The sequence below is a fragment of the Talpa occidentalis genome, unplaced genomic scaffold (genome assembly GCF_014898055.3).
Source record: "Talpa occidentalis isolate TD23 unplaced genomic scaffold, MPIMG_talOcc4v2.1 talOcc4.16, whole genome shotgun sequence".
NCBI lineage: Eukaryota > Metazoa > Chordata > Mammalia > Eulipotyphla > Talpidae > Talpa > Talpa occidentalis.
The window spans coordinates 51,027,056-51,050,195 of NW_023601653.1; the positions used below are offsets into that span (position 1 = coordinate 51,027,056).

General features: G+C 42.3%; 1 protein-coding gene across 2 annotated transcripts in view; it reads left to right on the plus strand.

Annotated features, from left to right (window-relative positions):
* ITPR2 (inositol 1,4,5-trisphosphate receptor type 2) overlaps positions 1–23,140 on the plus strand; it is a 450,075-nt gene that overhangs the window by 320,383 nt on the left and 106,552 nt on the right. For both annotated transcript variants that reach the window (XM_037514200.2, XM_054696343.1), the window contains exon 46: positions 22,772–22,879. In XM_037514200.2, coding sequence (XP_037370097.1) covers positions 22,772–22,879 — 108 coding nt within the window. The remainder of the gene's footprint in view (positions 1–22,771; positions 22,880–23,140) is intronic.

Genomic DNA, 23,140 nt, shown 5'->3' on the forward strand with positions numbered 1-23,140 from the left:
GCTAATTCACCTCTAAGGACATGGTTTAAGATGTTGCAGTTTTACAGAAGTTCTGAGACTGGCGTTTGTAGGAACCATGAGGCTGATCTGTAGCTTGGGTGATGGAGAGAGAGCATGAGTGGAGCAGAGCAGGATCAACTCCAGTCTGCACTCAAGGGCAGACAGGACATGTACATGCATGATGTAGCGGTAGGTGCCTGGGTGATGCAGAGCAGGTGAGGTGGTTATAGCCTGGGGGTCCTTTTCCACAGCAGACAACTTGACTCACTTCCACTGCCTTTCCAGTTGGCTTTGCAGGCCCTGGGTTTCTACTTCTTCAATTCAAAATAGTCCTGATTTTTGAAAAATTTTTAAAAATGTGAAGTCTCCTTATTTTTAAAAGTTAACTCATTTAAAACTTTGGAAAGCACTGAGCAGTCCCACCAAGCTCACCAGCTAGGGGAATGAAGTCCACAAGTCACAGCTCGCCACCTAGGAAGTAAAGGGTCCAAGTTGCTCTTTTGTTCTTTCTGAACAAAAGCAGGGAAGAAGAGCAGCGAGAGGTTAACTCCCCAGGGGTGTCCCTTCTGACCAAGAGCCGCGCAGAGTAGACACATGAGAGCTAGCTGCTCTTACCCCCCAGCTGAGTGAGACCAAGATGATGAGGAACAATTGCAGCCTGGCCCTCGGGGGCTTTCTCCAAATTGCTGAAACTGAAGCGAAATCTGAGTGAAAAAGCAAAAGGAAGGAAATGAGAGTGTGGGGGCGCACCCCAGTAGGAAATGAGTGTGGGGGCACACCAGAGAGTGGCTTGGTGTGGCAACAAGCTAGGCATGTTTAGAATGGAAGGAGAGTGGCGTAGCTGCCTCATGAGCTCCGGAATACGATGCCAACCACACACCATGCACTGAGGCTCGTTTATGATTAAGTGGTGGTTCAAGAAGGCTGCCCAGCGCTTCCCGCATTGGGCATTGTTTTTGTAGGTATGATGGAAAGATAAAGAGGCCATCAGCAAGCTCACAGTGAAGTGTGTGTATGAGGAGAGGGTGAAATGTAAATCATCCTAATTTAATGTGCTTGTGTTAAAATGGAGATATGCACAAGATTCACTTCCCCTAGGAGTCAGCGGAGACTTCATGGAAGAGGCGATATTTGAATCTTGGGGGTTGGGGAAGGGTGGAGAACAATCCAGGCAGAGGTAACAAATTCTGTAAAGAAGCACCTAAATATTTTTTTCCAGCTTTATTGAGATATAATTGAAGTAATGTATTATTTAAGTTTAAAATGTACAATATGATGATTAGACACTTGTATATATTGCAAAATAATGAGCACAATTAGGTTACATCCAGCACCTCACTTAACTACAATTTTTGTGTTTGCTCAGAACATTTAAGATCAACTCTCTTACAGAAGGGGCTTTCTTACAGTGTGGGTAAGAATTGTCTATGGTGTCTACTTATGTGTTAATATGAAATGAATCATAATTTGAATCACGTCAACATCTTTCATCATTATGATGCTCCTGATTATAGGCAAATGTTGCATGAATGAGTGAAGAATGATTGATTGCATGACTGACACCTGATTTACTTGAAAACTTTGGAATTTTATAGCTTAAGTGTTAAAATTAAAAATACTGAATAAAAATATATTCCTGTTCAAAAAAGAAAAATATCAGATGGTTTCACTTATGGAATACGGGGAAACTGAACAAATGTTCAGAGGGAAAAAAAAGATATAACTAGCAGGCAGATTATGGATCTGAGGCAGACAGCAGTAGAGGGGAGAGTAAAAAGGACTATGGTGATGATTCACTGGCAATGTGGTGGTAGGAGATTTTTGGGGATTATACCTGAGGGGAGAAATCAAATGTACCAAAATGAACAACGATGAAAGAAAATAAAAATAAAATAAATAATTAAATAGATGAAGGTAAACAATATTAAAGAAAAGAAATAAAACATGTTCTGGGCCTCCCATGGTGGTGCAGCAGGTGAGCACTGGGCTGCGAAGTTGCCCACAGCCTCTGCAGCGCCAGTTTGATCCCCGGGCACCTGCAAGGGTCTCACATGGAGCGCAGACCTCTCCTTCCACGCCTGCTGCTCCCCTCAGCAGTGTATTTTGTCAGTCTGCCTGTTCTGTTCCCTACTCTGGCTCTGGTGAACTCTCTCACCATCCCGCACTTCTGACTGTATCCAGTGCTTGTATAAATAAATAAATCTTTAAAAAAAAAAAAGAAAGAAAACATGTTCCTGTTCATTATCATGTTCAAAGTTAATGATCATTTTGCCCATTAGAATATAAATTCTTTGTGCACAGACACATTATCTTTTTTGTCTGCTCCCATGGCAAGTATGCCTAGTATATAGTATATACTCAAGAATAATTTGAGGGAATGATTCCTTGCAAAATTGCATGCATGCTGATGATATTTTTATGTAATACTGGTACTATGTAGGCTTAATAGAATTCTACAAAACTGATAATTTACATCCGGCAGTCAAGGCTCTCATTTAGCTTTCTCTGAATCTTACACCTGTCTCTTTGCCAATCACGGCAGTAGACTGTACATACTCAGGAGCTATATGCTCTTCCCTCATGCCAAACCTTTTTCTTAGGTTTGTTTATGATGCCATCTCTCCTCTGAACTAATAAAATATCTCCTCCCATTCTTTAATCTCATCTTAGTATTACCTTTATTCTGTTATGATCCAAATTGAGACCACCTCACTCTGTTTCCTAGATAAATTCCAATTGCAATGATCTTTTCTTTCTTTTGAATTCTTACATATGTTATGTTCACCCAAAACCGTGAATATGCTTTCAAACTAGCTTGTACTATATATCATGCTAGAGTTGTTCTTTATTTCATATACATCAGTCTGGGTCACTTAATTAATGGTAGATTCACAATATCTGGGTACCTGTGAGATCTTATTCATTAAAAAAAAAAACTGCCATAAAAAAATTACCATGGGGAAAATGCTTAGGTTAAATAGATTTAAATCCTCTAGTAAGCACCTACATGTCTGTCACCAAGCAGCAAAGAATCTTTGGATTACTGCCATTTTTATATGACATCAAATTTATGGCTAATTGGAGGAATAAAAATTTCAATCCAGCAAATGGATTGAAATTGGACTCTTCATTTGGTGTAAGGATTATATTGCCAAGCTCAATGGAAGCGATTATTTTTCTGCTTAACTTTTTATGTTTGTTAGATATATGTTTGTTTGAGTGGCATAATTATTAGAACATCGATCTGAATTCAGGGATGTGGAAGGCCTTTGCCATGTCTCTGGATCCTCCTTATTCTGCTCCGACTTCCACTGTATCCTCTGAATTCAAAGTCTGCTGAAAGAGCTGGAGATATTAGGCAGGCCTGCTTCTATGTATTTCTTTCCAAGTTGGAAAATATATATTATTTCCTAGCATATTTTAGACCCTAGGAGCTTTACCTTGTCCCCAGCCAAAGTCAGTATCTCTTTTCTCCCTTTCAGAAGAGAGGATGGTAGGAATGTTATCTTGTTTCAAGGACTGGGAAATTTGCTAGATGCCCAGATTATCCCCATTGATTCATTTTTTTTCCCTTAAGAACTCTATCTCATAACAGCCATTGCTTGAGCTATATTCATTTTCAGGGCTATGCACATACATTAGTCTAAATAGCTCCATTTTAATTTATTCTGAAGTCCTATGAAATGTATGTATTACTCAGACTACTTAAAATGTTTTCCTAGAGATCAGCTGCTTCACCTCTGCAGCTTCCATTTTCTTATGCTAATAGGTAGTAATCAGCCTTGCCTCATTTACTTTATTTGTAGAAACAGAAGGATGGGTTTGTAATTGGATACATAACTTCCATCTTTAATATCTTTGAAGGGCTTTAACTAACTTACAATTACTTCATCTTTATTATTGCTTGTCTTACAGGAAGTAGAAAACACAGCTGGGTTTTCAGCTCACAGACACACTTGTAGCTCAGTAATATGTTGGCTGGAATATTATCAAAACAGCTCATATATTTTTCACCTCTGCCTCCGGCATTTTCTCCATTAGCTGATGATGTCACTCAGCTTCTCTGACTTCAGTTTTCTCATCTTTAAAAGTAGGAGTATGTATATCCATGAGCTGTGTCTGCAGAGCAAACTCTTTAGAATCCTTTCTGGGAACTGGAGAATAGTTGAACTGTGAGGACTCTTCCTGGATTAAATTCTGTTTTAAATAATGCTAGTGGAGGAACTAACCAGCTCCTAGATGTATATGCATATATTTATACCTTACCTAATTATAGAAATAATTTGAGCTTGAATAAGAAGTGCATTTGTATGATTAGACTTTACAAAGGAATCTAAGAATGCTAAAAGAGTCTTGGCTTCTGACTGTTTATTCATGTAGCTCTGAGCTTCTTGATAACCAAGAGTGAAAAATAATGAGTAATTCAATTAACTCCTATACGGTTCATTAATGATCAGCTGCTTACTGGAGTTCATACAAGGGCATAGGACAGCACAATGGGCAGTGTTTTTTGTTTATTTTTATTTATTTTTAATTTTTAAAGATTTATTTTTATTTATGCATGCAAGAACTGGGGTGCAGGCCAGAGGTGCAGGGTTGTGAAAGGATTCACCAGAGACAGAGTGGGGAGCAAAATAGGGGGATCCACTGAAATACACTCTGAGAAGAGCAGCAGCGGGCGAAGCAGGAGATATCAGCTGCACCATGTGGGTTAGCTCCCTGGTCAGGGGTCGAACTCATGCTGCAGTGGCTGGTGATAGCTTGATTGTGCTGAGACTTTAACCCATGCGCCACCAGGGAGGCCCAGGAAGGTGTTTTTTAAATGGTTCCACAGACTACATCATATTTGAAAACTGCACATAACTGTTTTCTAAATCCCTGGAAATAAATAATGATCAATACTTGAGCTCTAATCAAGCATGAATATAAATAAACTTGCAGTGTATAATGCATCAGTCATTGTGAGAACAGGTATGTCAGGTCACTTCCTAGAAAGACTTTGAGAATGTAGGAACTTTCCAGTGTGTTGGAAAAATTTAGTTGAAAGAACTTTTTTAAATAGCAAGAGATTATCTTATTAAGTCACAGAAAATAGACTTATCCTAATGGCCCATCTATGTGAAAAGCCTGTTGTTAGCCTTGGCAATAAAAATACAAGAAAAAAGGAACTTTGCCTGAAAACTTAACATAATTGCAAGCTTTCTTTTCTAAAAGAGATAAAATGAGATCAGCTATTTCCCACCTCCACTGAAAGCTGTTTTTCTCTGTTGCTATCACAGAGCAGATTGAGTTAATAAAATACAGGATTATTAAATAACATTACTTTAAGTACTAATTATTCTGTTTCTTGGCAACCAATGCCAAAAAGAAAATAATTTAAGTTACAAGATTGATTTATAATGCACAAAAAAAACCCATACTGAATATTAGTGAAGTCAAAATTTCCTTGTATTTAATTCCTTCACAGAAAAATATTAAGGGAGCCCTTCAGTGGTAATATTAACTATGATGATGTGATAAGGGTTTAGGATAGTACACCTTTTCACCAAACTGTTAAAAACTTAATTGTATCCCATTGCCATATGTTCTCTGTGTAAGAGGAGGTAAACAGATTTTCAACAAGCAACTATAAACCAGAGACACACTGAGGGGGCTGGGGAGGGGGCAGGAGGGAGTAGGATCAAAATAAGGGGAGAGTGGGAATTGTATGGGGAATATAACCAAGATGAAAATGCATACATTGTGCGAAAATAAAAAATGATGGAAAAAATATATAACATAAAATTAAAAAAAAGAAAAAAGCTCACCATAAAGGTTGACAGTTTCCTACCCAAACGTTCCTGCATGAGCATCCAGCTCCTGCACAGAGCCTAGTGCATGGAAAGTGAGCTGTAAATGCTAAGACTGCCTGTTGCCAGCTGAGTTCATTCTTAATTCAGTGCATAGTTATTGATCACCTACTATAATCAGCCTCTGGTTACAGTCCATTACATGCTTTCTCATGGGGTGTCTCCCTCCTTGAGTTCACACTGTTTGTTCCCCTAGGGCAGGTTTTCTAAGACTTCAGCTGTGCCTCCTATGGAGAATTCATGGGGTATGGAAATGAGATTGTCTCTACCCTAGTGAAAATCACTGTTCGTTAAAAGGAGCCATAAAAGCTGTCATAGCGTGGTGGATCTCGTAAAGATGTGTATCTGGGGTGCTGGCACCTCAGGATGGAGTATGCTTGGGCCGGTGTATGTGGTAGAGATAGAGAAGGGGAGAGAGCCCATGGAGTGTCCGAGGGGGCCACATCATGCCTCGTCACTCAGCACGATGCACTCCTGACGCCCCAGTTCACGGGCCTTTTTCTAGCAAAACTGCTAGAACTATTCCTTTTTCTAGCAAAACTGCTCAAAAGTTGAATACAATTGCTATCTCCATTTCCTTGACATGCCTCCATAACAGCTCTGGGCGGGGTGACCAGTGAGCACCTCCGAGGTCAACCTCATGGTGTGTCCCACTCCCCATCCTAATGGACCCCTCACTCACATGTGGTCACTCTCGCCTCTAAACGGTTTCTTTACTTTGCTTTCACCAGCACCCCTGTCTGGTCTTCGTGCTTCCTTACTGGCTGGCCCCTTCTTCCCACTTTCCTTCATTGTGTCTGTCAGCAGTGCCCGGTGGGCAGGCCCCAGTCGACACCCACTCCCTAGATGTCCTCTTCAGCCACCTGACTTCTGACACCAGCCACTCTAGGAGGACTCCTAGAGTTTTATCTCCAAGGTGGGCCTGTCTTCTGGACACCAGACAGTGCCCCTCCAAACCTTGCTGGAGATTCAAATCTGAATATCTTTTTAGGCCTCCCGTACTTTATAAATTCAGAAAAGAACTCTTGTCTCTGCCAAGATCTTCCCAACTAAGCTCCAAACCCAGACACTCTCGCTGCAGACCCTGAGCTCCAGGTCCTTCTCTCACCCAGACTTGCTCGCTGCCTCCCCCGTGTCCCATCCATATTGTTGGCTGTGATCACAGAGCAGCCACTGAGTTCTTATGGCCCAGCTTTTGTCTCCTTTTAACAAACAGTCACTCCAGTTCTTCCGGAGTCTCCACGATACTCCAGATTCGGCACAGGCAACAGTTGTGTTTTTTTGTTGGTTTTTTTTTAAAGATTTATTTATTTATTTATACAAGCACTGGGTACAGTCAGAAGCGCGGGAGGGTGAGAGAATTCACCAGAGCCAGAGCGGGAAACAGAACAGGCAGACCGACGAAATCACTGCTGAGAGGAGCAGTGGGCATGGCAGGAGGGGTCTGTCGCACCATGTGGGACCCTCGCCGGTGGCCGGGGATTGAACCCACTGCAGAGGCTGCAGGCAGCTTTGCAGCCCAGTGCTCACCCGCTGCGCCACCAGGGGAGGCCCAACAGTTGTGTTTTTTCATGCGTGTTTCGCTCAGTGCATACACTGTGTTTAGATATAGTGATCACTGCTGAGTGAGTGAGCAAAGAAGTGAGTAATATAAGAATTATAAGCAGCAAGTGCTGTGGATGACTAGGAATATAGCAGGCGTGTACTGGCTCTAGTAACTGTAGAGGGAGTTATGGAGGGACTGACACTCTAGACACATCTGCTCTATCCCTAGGATTTAGATCAGCAGAGGGGACGATGACGGGCTCGCTCTCCCAGAGGGCGAGGAGAGCAGGGCTGGAGGTGCTCTTGCCTGTGATACATGCTTGCGTGGAGGTTGGTGCTCTGAACGTTTCATGGACGGATGGAGACCCTAGTGTGGTGCAATGTGGGTGGAGCGTTGGAGAGGCGTGTGTTCCAAAATCCAGGCTGGAGGTGCCAAAAATTACTTTGATAGAAATACATTTTGAGATGTGACAGTATACATTTCTACTGAACTGTTGCTTAGAGTACTTTGTTCTTATTGGTGTTGTCATTGAATTAATGAAAGTGATTTTGTAAAATGCTAAATGCAATAATGCAAAAACAAAATAGCACAGAAGTCTCCTTTAGGAGATAACTGCTAACTCAAAAGCATTATTACCAGTTTTTAAAAGCTCATTTAATGATTGAACTTTTGACTGTGCACTCATTTATACCCTGACATCATTACACAAGTTTTTAAAGATAAACTAATTGTAAATAAACCCATGAAATACTATTACTATTAGACATACAAGCCAATATGACACTAAAAAGTTATATAGCTATAAGAAGACTACATCAAAGCATTAAGTAATATTCTAGATACATGTTTGTGTGCGCACATATCTGCCTATGTTTATTGATTCATTTGTTTTTCTAGCTCAAATATCATTTAAGAGAGGTTAACTATATAATTTTATCCTGCAGACACATGGTAGACATGTGAGATAGGATGAGATGGGCTGGCAGGCTAGAGGAAATCCACTAAAACTCTTTTAGTCAATAGATTCAGTAGTAGAATGTGAAGGTGATGTATGAAAATTTTTTTTCAGTTAATTGCCGAGACTATCATGGAGATATGAGTCTTACTAGTAACGTGATGGGCTGCTCAGCCTTCGTGTTTTGTGACTGTTGATGCACTTGACTTTCGGAATTACTTGAGAGGCACAGAAAAGTGATAGAACTTGGTGACAGATAATGCTGGAAGATATACTGCTGGACTAAAAGGTCCTATTTCAGAAAGGAAAATAGTCATCCTCAGCCAGATCATAAAGTCCCCTTTTGTGTCACAACCAGGTGGTTATGTGAAATTATACAGTATAGGAAAGTTCTAGAAAGTCCCTTTTGGGGATTCATACTATCAATGAAATAAATCAATTTTAGGCATCTAAAATTAGTTGGTTGGTTTAAAAGATATCTTCCAGAAATCTCTCTGCCTGTCTGTATCTATCTCAACATTTTGTCTGCTGTATGAAATTGCAAGCTATTTGCCGGTTTTATTTTCATAAGGGGTCTGCAAACTTTTTATAAGTTGCCATATAATAAATATCTTAGACTTTTCAGGTTGTACTGTTTGTTGCAGATAATCAGTGTTACCATTTTAGTGTGAGAACTTGCACAGAGACCATGCAAACAATTGAGCGTGGCATTGTTGAAATGAAACTACATTTGTAAAGCAGGTGGCCCCAAAGCCGGAGTTGGCCAAACCCTGCTTTAAATGATTTTTATATCCTTCACAGTCAGGAGGTTTGTTATGCCCCACATCTGAAATATCCTTATGAGTAAGCATGAATAGGTCATTTATTTTTAAATATTTTTCATGGCTATAATTGCAGTATTTAGTCTACTTTGTATATGAGTGCAACACACCAACAGACATTTTCTTAAGAGTTTTTGAGTGGAGTCAAGAGAGCAGCCTGGAGCATCTGTCCCTCCACTGTTGTGATTCTGATTTCAGTATTCAGTCTACACTGGCAATCTGGTCATAAAGGGGATGGGCTGGACAGTCAAGCATGTGCTCCCTTCCTACATCAATGGTTGTGTGAATGGATCAAGTATGAAAGAGGAGTGAGTGGGTATGAATTTAGTTGAATAGATGCCAAAGGCAGGACATGAAGGCCGATGCATCTGGAGTGAGACAGAACTAGAGGGCTAGGTCAGAGGGCAAACTGAAGTCACAGTTGGGAAAATGTTGCATTGAAGTTGGGGTTCTGATTAGCGGTTCTCACACTGTCGTGTGCGTTCCATTCTCAGATCCCACGCCAGGGCCTTGGGTTGGAGAAGTCTGGGCCAGGGCCCAAATCACAGCTTGCCATCTGTGCTGGGTCTTTCCATTCCACTTGTCCACAGACCACAGTTTGAGAAGGCTGCTGCAGAGTTCTGCCCTCCCCCTCTTCTTCCTTCCTGACTTTTCTGAGAGCCCGGCCACCTGACCAGATAGTGTCTCTTTTCATTTCCTTCCCTTCCCACTCCTGAGTGCCTTCCACCTTCCTGGACTCAAGCTGATCTGATTACCACCTCATTTTCATTTCTGTTGTCTCTGGTTCTCAAAAATTAAAGAATCAATCTCTGCTATTAATCGACAGGAAATTGAGGTTGTAAAATACAGCTCACCTTAGAATGAATGAAGGCAGCCTGTCTCCTCCCTGGGCGTGTGTTCCTCTGCCCCAGAAGTTATGAGATTCTGAGCCTCTTGCTGTGCAAGGGGTAAGGTCCCAAAGGACCCAGTAAGAGGAGGAGGCCAGCACTGAGGCTGGGGAGGAAGGCAGGGTCGGATCAGGAGCATGTCAGGGTTTTCTGAGGATTTTGGCCTTTCTCTGAGAGCTTGGTGTTAAAAGTGCCTCCAGGGCCTCCCCAGTGGCGCAGCATTTAAATGCTGGGCTGCGAAGCTGCCCTCAGCCTCTGCAGCGCCAGTTCGATCCCCGGCCACCTCTCCTGCCGCCCGCTGCTCCCCTTAGCAGTGTACTTCGTCAGTCTGCCTGTTCTGCTTCCTGCTCTGGCTCTGGTGAATTTTCTCACCCTCCCGCGCTTCTGACTGTACCCAGTGCTTGTATAAATAAATAAATAAATCTTTTTAAATAAATAAATAAATAAAGTGCCTCCAACATGACTATACCCCTCTGCCCCTTTATCTCCATCTCTGGCCACCTGTCTCCTTATCTCTTTATTTGCTCAAGCCATATGGCTCTCAGGGCTGTGCACTGACGTCAAGAAACATAATCTTGCTTTCTGTCATTGAATTTGCAGTTTCCGCTGCTTTTATGTAGCTGTTAAAATAGTCTGCCTTATTTTTGACAGCTGAGTAGTATTCCTTTATGTATATACACCACACGTTCTGCATCCACTCATCCACCCAGGGGCACTTAGGTTGTTTCCGAACGTTGGTTATTAAAAAGTAGTGATGTAGTAAACATAGGAGTACGTGTATCTTTTTGATTTGGTGTCTTCATAGTCTTTAAATAAATACCACAAAGTGAAATTGCGGGATTATATGGTATTTGTGTTCTTCATTTTTGATGAGTCTCCTTACTCTTCCTCATAAGGTCTGCACCAATTTGCATTCCTACCAACAGGGTACATGTATTCACTTTTCCTCACACCCTCACCAACACTTGGTTCTTGTCTTTTTGATATAAACCATCCTTACAGGTGTGAGAGGATATTTCATTGTGGTTCTCATTTGCATTTTCCCAGTGATCCATGATGATTAACATCTTTCCATGTGCCTGTTGGCCCTCTGCATGTCTTATTTGGAGAAGAGTCAAATCAGAGTTGTTTGGTTTTTGTGTGTGTTTGGTGAGATTTTCCCATTGTTCTAAGAGGGATGAACCTAGAGGATGTTACTATAGTGACCTAAGTCAGAGAAAGAGGAATATGGTATGATTTTAGTCATTGGAAGATAAAGCAAATGGATGATCAAAACAATAACAAACTTAGATTATAGGAACAAAATGACAGTTACTGAGGGGAGAGATGAGGAGGTGGGTACCTTGGTTAAAGGGTGTCATGGTGGTGAATGGGAACTCAACTGTTGGGGGATCATTTGTATTCTGCATAGATGCTGAGTTACAGTACCGTGTGCCTGAAACCTATAGAATGTTTTAAGCCGTAGTTGTTTCCATAGACATGTAAAAAGAAAAAGTGTGAAAAGACAGTTGAGGAATGTAAATAATTAAATTTTTGTAATTATGTGAGAAAAAACAGATTTGATGACACGTTGAGTTGAAAGTGTCATCAGATTGAGGGCCTCCTCTGGTGGCGCAGCGGTTGAGCGGTGGGCTGGGAAGCTGCCCGCAGCCTCTGCAGCGCTGGTTCGATCCCTGACAGCCTGCCTGCAAGGGTCCCACATGGTGCGGAGACCTCTCCTGCTGCGCCCACTGCTCCCCTCAGCAGTGTACTTCGTTAGTCTGTCTGTTCTATTCCCCGCTCTAGCTCTGGTGAATTCTCTCACCCTCCCATGCTTCTGACTGTCCACAGTGCTTGTATAAACAAATAAATAAATCTTAAAAAATGTCATCAAATTGAGCATCACTTGAAGTCCAGGAGTCACCTTATTTGGAATTCTAAGAACTCAAAAACTAAATGTTACAGAGTAGGGAGAGGGGCACCCCAGGATCCCCAAACCTGCCCATTCTGATTAGTTCCTGACATCTGCCTCATTAAGACAAAACCTACTCTAGTGCATAAGACCTTTAGTGGAAAGGAACTCTAATACAATTTGTGTGCAACAAAGAAAAGACAATTAAAATGGTTTCCACATCAAACACCCAATGTCACTCACCTCCTTGTGGATAAATGCTCAGCCAAACAGGATTGACCCAAAGCATGACAACTGAAGCCTGAAAGCTGCCACAAGTCTAACGCATCTCCTGGTGGTGACACATAGAAAAGGGTCAAAAATGGCCAGGTAAGTCTGGAAGGAAAAGAGCAAAATCAAAATCAAGATAAAATCTGCCATTGTTAACCTCCCACCAGTCTCTCACCTACATCTGTTTCAACCAGTTTAAGACCAAGAAGCAAGCTCAGTTTCTTCACATGTCTCTCTGCTCCATGTGCTTCCTCTAGGTCTCCTCCTTGCTCCCCATCTTTCTTGCTTCCTCCTCATTAAGTCTCCTCTCCAACTTCTCCTGTCCCTGCTCAGCTCCATCCTTTCCTGGGTGGTGCAGGGGAGCTGGAACCTCCCCTTTTCCTGGGGACCACCCTGTTACCTATGCACAATGGTCTCTGATCACTTGATTGAAAATGGCAACCCCTACCCCTTGGAGCTCATTGCTCTCATCTCTGCTTTATGCTCCTGGCATTTGCCCATCTGACAGAACATTTACTGAATATTTGTTTATTTCTCCCCTTTCAGTAGAATATAGCTCTGGAAGGGCATGAGGTTGTCTTCTGTTCATGATTATAACTTCAGTGACCAAAGGCTCACTAGCATTTTAGAATGAACACAATGCATAACTAAACTTTGAACTTAGCTCATGGCTGCCTAAGTTATAAGGAGAATTGTGTGTTTGTTTTCTTTTGGGGTAAGTGAATCTTTGTCATGTAAATATCGCATGTATTGTGCTTATGCATCTAACAATATGGTTTCATCTCTGGATAATTCATGACCTCGTCATACCAAAGAAAGTCACAGTGCAGGCATGGACTTTGTAGGTTCTAGGTTTGTGCTCAGTGTCTGTACCCTTTAAAGTCTTCTCTACCAGTTACCCATCTATTGAGAAGGGAGAACCAGTTTTTCTAAATTAGTCTGTGTCTAAATTTTCATTTCTGTCTTTCTCTTCCTTGTGTTCCCTTCTTTTGTCTTTTCATTAGCAATCAGGATAATTTAACTTCTGAATGACTAGATAACATTTAACAGGGTGTAGGATGTCACCAAATGAACAAGTAACAAAATAGATCTGCTCACAATTTTTTGTGTCTCTTTTTAGTTTGATTCCAGGGGTCTGAATCCTTCCTTAGAGCTGAAATCTACCTTGCACCACATTTCCTCCTTTATTGGCTTTGCCTTTGAAATGCAGAAGTTCACTTGAGCAGTGATGCCCACTTGTGAGAGCCAATCTGTCTAACAAAAGCTGACCTTTGGAAGGCAGCTGTTGATTAGACAGTTAAACAGAGAGACCAGCTAGCATGAGATTTCTCAGTCTGAGTGACTGGGAATAGCAGGCTGCAGAAACCTGAGGTTGAAATACTTTCAAGCAATTGAGCTTCAAGTTCCTGAAAAAATTTTCATAGTGTTTCTTCTCAACTCCCCATCTTCCACCTGTGCTTTTCACATCCACCTGGTGCCTTTGTGCTCCTCAGAGTGTGAGAAGGGTGTGGAGCTCACCATTATCATCCCACACCTTTAGTCAACCCTCTTTAAAGCGGCTTTGTTAAGAAGAGCACCAAGAAATTCATTCTTGGAATAGGTGTGAGGTAGAGGAGTGTGAAGTCCGGCCTGTGCCCCTTGCTAAGCCTGTATCCTTCGGGGCATAGCGGCAGTGGGAGCACAGAGCCTCAGTAATTCGCGAGAATGTGTCAGTAGCATCGTAGATACTACTGTTGTCGCACAGTGAGGTAAATTAGACAGAAAAAGGTCAAGGTCAGTGGCGGATGCAGGGACAGTCCCTCGTGTGAACAAGCCTGTCCAGCCCGGCACAGCGCCTTTCCCCAGCCACCGCAGCAGCTCCTCAAAGGGGCAGTGGTGTCAAAAAGAGAAAAAAGACTTTTTTCATCTCTTGCATCTCTTGGTGCTTGCCTTGGGGAAAAAAAGAGTCACTGAAAAATGGAAAGAATCAGAGTGCTTTTGAAGAGATAAGCAAGGCTAGCATTCCCTTGTCTTTGTTCTGACAAGTAAATGCCTGATTGCTTTACTCCAGGAACAGGTCTTAAAACATCATTCTCATTTTGTAAAAATCAACCTCTTTGGGAAAATTAGACACATGCCCCATTAAAGATTGAGCAAACCAAAGCACTCTATATAGCTGCCTGCCTGCCTCCCTCCTGCTCCCCCTCCTCTCTCCCCACCTCCTCCCCTCTCTGCCTCCCTCCACCCCTCCCTCCATCCCATCAGTATTTATTCAGGACTGTTCTGTGCTGAGTGCTGTTCTGGGCACATGGGCACAGTGGTGAGCAAAACAAAACTCTTGTCCTCCTGGGACTGAGATTCTGCATGAAGGACACACACTAAAATCAAATAAATAATATTCCACACATACATCATTATCTGAATATTCTAGAGAAGTCTCCTTTTAGTCTACTAAGTTCCCAACCCACGTTTGGAAAATCACTAGGGAGGGCACCTGGAAATGACCAGCAAATTTGTTTTTAGATGCTGGAAGAAGCCACTGAAGTAATATCCTTCCCTCTCCTCTTTGGCTCTGAAGACATTACTCCTTTATGGGAACAGTGAGATATAGAAGCTTCCTGCTTCTCTTTACTTACATCAGAAAGAAATGGGCCCTGAAGAATTCACTTCTCCAGAGCAAAGGCAAAACCTCCAGGTGGATATCATTTGGGGGCTTCTAGACATTCATTGTCCTGCCCCCCGCCCCCAGTGTTCTCCTGTATTGTGGATAACCCCACTAAACATGTACAAGTACTTCTTTTTCTTACCATTTTTGAAGCAAATCAGTATCTGGATAAACTACATTGACAGCACACTGAGAACCCATTCCCTCCTCCCTCTGTGGTTGGCCTTTCACCTGATTTACCCAGCCCCTTCCCTTCTGTGCCCTCTGGTTTAATCTAAAAGTTTATTTTTGTTTTAGAGTTAGTTTCTTTCCTTCTTACCCATCTCCCCATTCTTACTTTCTCTGTAATTCCAGAAGGGTGTTGTGCTATGTTCATTACCAGGATCACAGGATCAGAGTAAAAGAAAAGTTTTGAAAATAAAGAGTTTGTGTGTTTTAAGCCTGTTAGAATAAGCGAGCCTTAATTTTTATCCCCTCTTCTGCTGATTTCTCTCTGCTTCAAACAGGGAGAATGTTTGGTATAAGTGCACTGTACAGTGATTAACCTCAACACATAATGCAATTATTCTGACTTCAGGCTCCAGTTCAGTGTCTCCTCTTCCCAAAGTCAGTTGCTGTGTCAGTTTTCCCAATTAATGAAAGTGGAACTCACATGAAAAGATTCACAGATGAGAAGCACCAACGAATAATTACTGCTGAATATCATTCAAGTGCAATTGCATCATTTTTTCGCTCCATTCTTACTCAGTCCCAAGCTAATGATAAGAAGGTAAATGTGAGATAGTTAAATAGGGGATGTTACTAAAAATGAGAAGGCCAAGTCTGTCTCCTTTGCTTCCCAATCTTAGATTTAAAAAACTGCACAATGTCGGGCCTCCCCGGTGGCGCAGTGGTTGAGTGCTGGGTTGCAAAGATGCCGACAGCCTCTGCAGAGATGGTTCGATCCCTGGCTGCCAGGCAGGGGTCCCACATGGTGCGCAGACCTCTCCTGCCGCCTGCTGCTCCCCTCAGCAGTGTACTTCGACAGTCTGCCTGTTCTTTTCCCCGCTCAGTCTCTGGTGAATTCTCTCACCCTCCTGCGCTTCTGACTGTACCCAGTGCTTGTATAAATAAATAAATAAATAAATATTTTAAAAAACAAAACTGCACAATGTCAGTTAAAGACCCTCCTGTGGGTTAGACGTGTATTTGTGTGTAGTTTGTACTTGTGAGTATGTGCATATTGTAGTTATATTTACACATGCATGTCTTTATTCCTACGTAGTGTTGTATACATGTCTAGATAAATTACAAATATGTCAGAAAGTAATGAGGGACATAATTCCCCTTTTTCTTTTCAACCCCTAGTCCTTCTTGGCAGTCTTTCCTGGGGTGGGATTGGGGGAACGTGTATTATTTTTAGAAGGCAAACTGCCTGACCGTGCTTTTGATCCCTTCCTCACTAATACAGCATATCTCAGCCCCATATGTAACATTGTATTTTGTTGTAAAACTTTATTATCATGGTAGGTGATAAATTTTCTCAGGGCTAGTTTTCTGTTTATAATCATGAGTTAATAAGATTCTTTACTGATGAAAAGATTTTGGGGGCATCCTTTACTAAGCAGGTGTGGGAGGCGGAGGCACTGTGTCCACACCATATGTAAACAGTAGCTACTATTTGCCTAATAAAAGCTGTTGTGAATTACAAGTATTTCCAGGACAGGGCGGGAGATTTCCCACCTATGCATTATCCCCTTTCAGCTTTTAGGCCATTGTACCTGCTCAGGCTCCTGTTGTTATAATTTATTGTTGATTGCTTGTACATGCTGTGTGATGACTTGAGCAAATCTCTAGTTTGTGACAAATTGTGAGAACCTTTGTCAGGTAAAGTTGGATATCAGAAGATGGCTGTCCTTGAGTATCTTCTTTAGTTGTTTTTACTTTTTAGTTAGGATTGGAATGAGATTGCTTGCTCTGACAGCTCTCCATCTATACTTGCCTAGAAACTTCCTGAGTGTCTGTACCTTTGTTTCCAGAGCACATTGTACACTAAATGGTGCTGTTGCTTTATTGGATTCTTGTTTTTCTTTATGTCACGTGAAAGGGTGCATGTCAGGGGACAGCAGCTAAGGAACCCATCACTAAGAGAAGACCAGATATTAGTGATTGGCAATGTGGCCATTCTATGTAATGTTTTTAATTGAGTTGCATAGACATAAAGGGCTAAATATTAAAAAAAAGAAACTAAAAAAAAAAAAAAAACTAATGGGTGTCTGGTAATTGGTGACTAAGACTTTGTACTTTGCTTTTAGTAAACTGTAAATTTGCATCAAGAAAGCTTGATGTTGATACCAGTCATGTTCACATACTTCACACTGAGATATTCTTTATTTCTTTTATGGTTTGTCTTTACCATGGTCACACTTGCTTCCCAGTACTCAATTCAACATTTACTGAATGCCTAGTCCTGTCCCCTACAAGTAGCTCACAATCTAGAATATGGAAGGTGATATATGAACAATTCTGAAACATGAAAAACATATTAAAATGTATTGTTTCTCAAACATTAGAATTCTGTGATCAACTGCTGTCTAATAAGATTGTTTAGGCTTTCTTTCTTCCCAGAGGAAGCAGTTAATTCGCTGACTTAGGAATCCTTCCCTACTTAAATACACAGTGAATGTCATTAATTAACCCATTTCATCAATGATTCAACAGGGATTTGAGTTTGATTCATGTACCAATTTTTGTTCTTGGGTCTGAGGATATAGTAGGTATTTTATTATTAAGTACCTGTAAGAGTACCTATTATCTACAGGGCCTCCCCAGTGGCACAGCAGTTGAGTGCTGGGCTGCAAAGCTGCCCGCAGCCTTTGCAGCGCCAGTTCGATCCCCGGCCGGCTGGCGAGGATCCCACATGGCGCACAGACCTCTCCTGCCATGCCCGCTGCTCCCCTCAGCAGTATATTTCATCAGTCTGCCTGTTCTGCTCCCCGTTCTGGCTCTGGTGAATCCTGTCACCCTCCCACTCTTCTGACTGTACCCAGTGCTTGTATAAATAAATAAATAAATCTTTAAGAAAAAGAGTACCTGTTATCTACAATAAAACAACAAATCTAGAACCATCTCACTAAGACAACAGGAATTAAAGAGGTCCTAATATATTTTGCTTAAGCTGTACATTAAGTGAAAATTATTTGCATAGATTTATGCTATTACATACATCATGTTAGTTTCCTTCAAATAATTCTAATTATTCCTTCAAATAATTAGAAGACAGTTTGCCTTCTAATTTTGACATTTTCAAATGACTGTAAAGAAGTAAGAATTTTCTAATAAATAAATTTTCAGGAAAAAAAAATTTTAAAGGGACTTTTTAAAAAAGATTTATTTATAGATGACCTGGGGTGTATGCCAGAGGTGTGTGCGGTGAGAGGATTCACCAGAGATAGAGTGGGGTGCAGAACATGCAGATGTACTGAAATACATTGCTGAGGGCACCAGTGGACTAGACAGGAGAGGTCTGCTATGCCATGAGGGTCAGCTCCCTGGCCGAGGATCAAACTCATGCCACAGTGGCTGGCAATAGCTTGATCGCACTGAAACTTCAACCCCTGCACCACCAGGGAAGCCCTTACAGGAAATTTTTTACATATAAGTCTCACCTTGACAAGGTCTTGTTCACATTTAAAGATTTACTTTCAATTTGCATGGACTTAACTAAGCAAATATGTACTGAGCATCTACTATGTACCAGACACTGTTTTAAGCCTTGGAAATACAGCAGTGAACAAGCTAGAAGAAAATCTGCATCCTACCTTCTGAAAGGGAGAGAAAGCTAATAAATAGAGCAATTGAAAAACGGGCTGTCAAATGATAGTTTGTGGAGAGTGGAGAAGAACAGAGCAGGAAATGGGTGTGATGTGTTGGTGGACATGGGTGAGTTGATCTGCTGAAGTGTGGTTATTGACAAGACAGCACATGAAAAGAGCCATGAGGTAGGTGGCAGCCAGTCACAGGGGCATCTGGAGGAAGAGAATCCAGAGAGAACGGCACCCCTAGATGCACGTGTGCTCCTTGGGTTGATGGCACAGTCAGGTACCCAGCATGCAGGGTCTGAGTCAGCAGGGGGAGCTGCACGAGGGAGTTCAGACAGGTAGTGGGGGCATAGTCTATAGTCCCTCCTGGCTGTGCGGGGAAGGGGCTGTAACTCACAGTGCATGGGGGGGGCATCAGAGGGTTTTGAGCAGAAAGGAAGTCTGGTGAGAAGGATGCAGACTCTGGAGGACAAGAGTGAAGCAGGGAGACCAGTAGAAAGGCAGCTTCAGAATTCCAGCCAGTTCTCATGTCAACTCTCAGTGACATGGGGCCTGATGACCTCTCCCTCCATCTTGAAGTCCTTTGGTCATTGGGCCACCAGGTCACCCAGCTTCCCTGGCTTCACTGGTCCCCGTTATCCATCTTCTTTACCAATGCCTTTGATCTTCTGAACCTCTTAAAGTTCCCTAGATCTCTTTCTCTAATTCTCTGTAAATTTCCTATAATTTATTTATTAACTGGAGGCTCAGACCAGAGTGGGGGTGTGGGAAGCAATGAGAGGACAGACATGGGCGCCTTTGCCCTAGTCACTGCTCAGCCTGCTGTCTGCGCCGTCCCTGAGCCGTCAGCATCACTCTATGACTGCCTCACCCTAACTAGCACTTCCTTCCAGACCCCCACCTATTACCTCTTTTGTTTAACTTTAGAAGCTACCATTCTCTGATTCAATTACCTGCTCACTGTCCCTCCTGGCTGTTTTTCCTTCCAATTTTGGCTTAGATTCCAATGTCCTGTGTAAAGGCTTTGTATAGACTTTTAATTTCTATGCATCTTGCTTTTCCGTGTTGTTTACCTCCCCCAGCCAAATCACGGTCTCATCAGTTACACACTCTGCCTGCTCCCTGCCTCAGCTCGGAAGGCTGAATGTCGCCAGAGAAACACACACCAACGTGCCACTGGTCTCACTGTCACAGAAAGGGTACCCTGTGACATTTTCAAGTCCTTGCACTTTCCCTGGCTTACTTTCATATCTTCTCTTTCTCCCCCAAATTTCCAGCACCTCTTTTCATCCTCATTATCAGCTTCCTACTCCATTGAGACAAAGAAAATAACCAGAAAGGAGTTTCACCTTCCCACTGTCATAGTAAGTCCGTCCCCATCTCTGCTGCCACTGGGGGTGAATTTTTTCCTTCCCACCTTAGGCCCTCCTGTTTATGTACTAGCTTGTCAAGACATTTTCTCGCAGATGTCCTATCTGTCTGGAAAAAAAATAAGCACCCTCCTTCACCCTCTCCCTTTCTTGAGCCTCTGTCCTGTTTCTTGACTCCCCCTTATGAATGCTCTGCCCATGGTTCTTACTTTCCCTGCACACATTCTCGTTGAAACTCCCCACAGGTAGACTTTGGTGTCCACCACTGCCTGAAACTGCTGCTCTCAGTGTTACCAGTGACTTCAAGTCACTGGAACCAGCCCTCACTTCATTCGACCATCAGTGACCTTTGGCTCCGATGACCTCTCCCTCCATCTTGAAGTCCTTTGCTCTTTGGGCCACCAGGTCACCTGATTTCCCTGGCTTCATTCCTGCCTCACTGGCTCACATTCTCTATCTCCTGTGGATGCCTTTGGTCTTCTGAACCTCTCTTGGAGTTCCCTAGATCTCTTTCTCTGTCTAAACTCACTTTTCGGCAACCTGATTAAAGCTCCTGATTTTAAATATTAGACATATTCTGATAGCACTAAATGGATACCTCCAACCCTGACCACTCCCCACAGCTCCTGACAGTCATGTCCAGCAGCCTGGTAGTGGTCCCCTGGTGGGCAGCGTCTAAAGCCTCCAGTGTCCAGAACCAAAGTCCCGATTCTTTCCTCCTTCATCTGCTTCTCCAGTATTTTTCTTTAGTAAATGGCATCTCTGAACTTTCAGTCACCTGGGGCAGTAAGTTGGGGGTCACGCTTAACTGCTCTTTTTCTCTCATGACTCCAGACCCACTCTGGAAACATGAGTTTTAACTTCAGGGACAGGCCACTTCTGATAACACAGGCGGAGGGGTCTACATGATCACAATAATTTTATCCTTTGAAACTCATTTAGATTTTTAGCCACACCTGCAAGTTACAGCAAGTTTCATGATAGTTTGTAATAAAAATCTGTGTAATTCACATGGAAGTCAAAAATAAAATGGAAATGGAAAAGAGGCATGCTTTTCTTGAGTGATTTATACATATCCCTGAAAATCAATTTTAAAAGGATAGTTTTCAAAAGTGATTTGCTCCGGAGCAACATCAATGGAATAAATATTCAACTTACCAAATTATCACTTACAAGAGAATGCTTATTTGATTTTATCAGTCTGGATTACTGTTGAAAATTTATCTCCCTTTTTTATACTCATAATTTGTATTCACAGCTCATGAATAATACAAGGACTTGTTTATTGCTCTCTAATGTTGGTGAGGATACTGACCCTGAACCAGACTGCTCAAGTTCAGCGCCGGCACTATCCTTACCCAGCTGTGTTATCACAGACAAGTCCTTTAATGCTCTGTGTCTCAGCGCTCCTGTCTGGCAAACAAATAATAATAGTGCCCAGGCTCGGATTTCTTGGTAGGATCAAATGCCTAAGTGTCTAGGATAGTGCCTGGCACGGAACAGTGCTCAGAAGAAAAGAATTCTGTGGCAGATTCTGTGATCCTGAAGCCTTCAGGGAACTGGAGGCATAAATGGAAAGCGTGTAAGATTAAAGACAAGACATCACAAGACCTCAGGAATTGTTCGAGAAAACCGTAAGAGTGACGTGTGATGGCAAAGCGCCTCACACTAGTAATAGAAATGGCCAGCATGGGCTGGAGACATTCAAATAAGAAGCAAGGTGACTTCCACCATCAGCAGTTTAAGATAATCAATGGTGAAAGTTTTGTGCAGTTTCTGTTCCATTGCGAGATCTGTACCCACAAAGTAGACATATTCTGAAAGTGCATTAGAATAAGACATTATGACAAGTGACTAACAACGCTTTTGATTCAGTGTTGTTAGAGGAGCTTCTGAAATACAGATCCTGATCTTATGGGCGTAGGAAGCCCCTATCTATAGTGGTACTGCTGCCTGCTGGGCTATCGCACCACTGCTCAAGATGTTTCATAAGTGCACGTAGTTTAAATTTCTAATAGGAAGTATCAGTTACCTGTCACCATGGGCTTTTTTTCCTGGCACAATTACATATTTATTGAAGATATATTCAGTTGTCAGAAAAGTCGTGACATATTTTTTCTGTTTTTCTATGTTTTCTATGCCAAAATGCATCATGATTTTTCCAGCAACCCAATACATTTAATCAGCAAATACCAGTTGAGCACCTACTCCGGGTGAGACAGTTTCTCATGCTGAGAGCACATATATTACCAAATAATAACCATGGAAGATTGATGTAGTAACAATAGCTTATCCTTGTGACTTTACTGAGTCTGCCTTTCAAACAGACATGCCATCCTCAAATGCAGTGATCGACATTAACCCCAGAACTGTGAAGTTACGTGTACAAGTGGATGGTGTAATTTCAGAGTGACCCAGGGAAGACTTAAGACCTAAAACCTAGGGGCCTCCCTGGTGGCACAGTGGGTTAAGACACAGCACTATGGAGCAATCCGCAGCCACTGCAGCAAAGTTCTATCCCTGGCCAGGGAGCTACCCACATGGCGAGCAGACCTCTCCTGTCTCGCCCCACTGCTCCCTTCAGCAGTGTGTTTCAGTACATCTGCCTGTTCTGCTCCCCACTCTGTCTCTGGTGAATCCTCTCACTCCACACGTCTCTGGCCTTGTATGCATAAATAAATAAATCTTTAAAAAAAAAAAAGACCTAAAACCTTTTTTTCCCTTCTTTGTCCCTCTAGTTGGCCCGTCACAACAAACTATTACAGCAGATGCTTAAACCAGGATCAGATCCAGACGATGGCGATGAAGCCCTGAAGCATTATGCCAACCACACGGCCCAAATCGAGGTAACCTTGCGCTATTTCTGCAAGGGGACACCCTTGGCAGAAAAGATGTGTTTACTTTGCACGTCAGACCATTTTCATGATCTTGTTCTCCAGCAAGGAAGCAGAATGAGAGACATAAATTGTAGCAGTGTCTGCTAGAAGATGAGGGATGAGCTCTGAGGAATGGAAGTGCTTGTCTTTTCAAAGTTGTCTTCTTTTTTTAAGCTGGGCTGCATGTGAACTTCCTTTTGTAATTAACAGGTGGCTTTTGTCTTGAGTTTT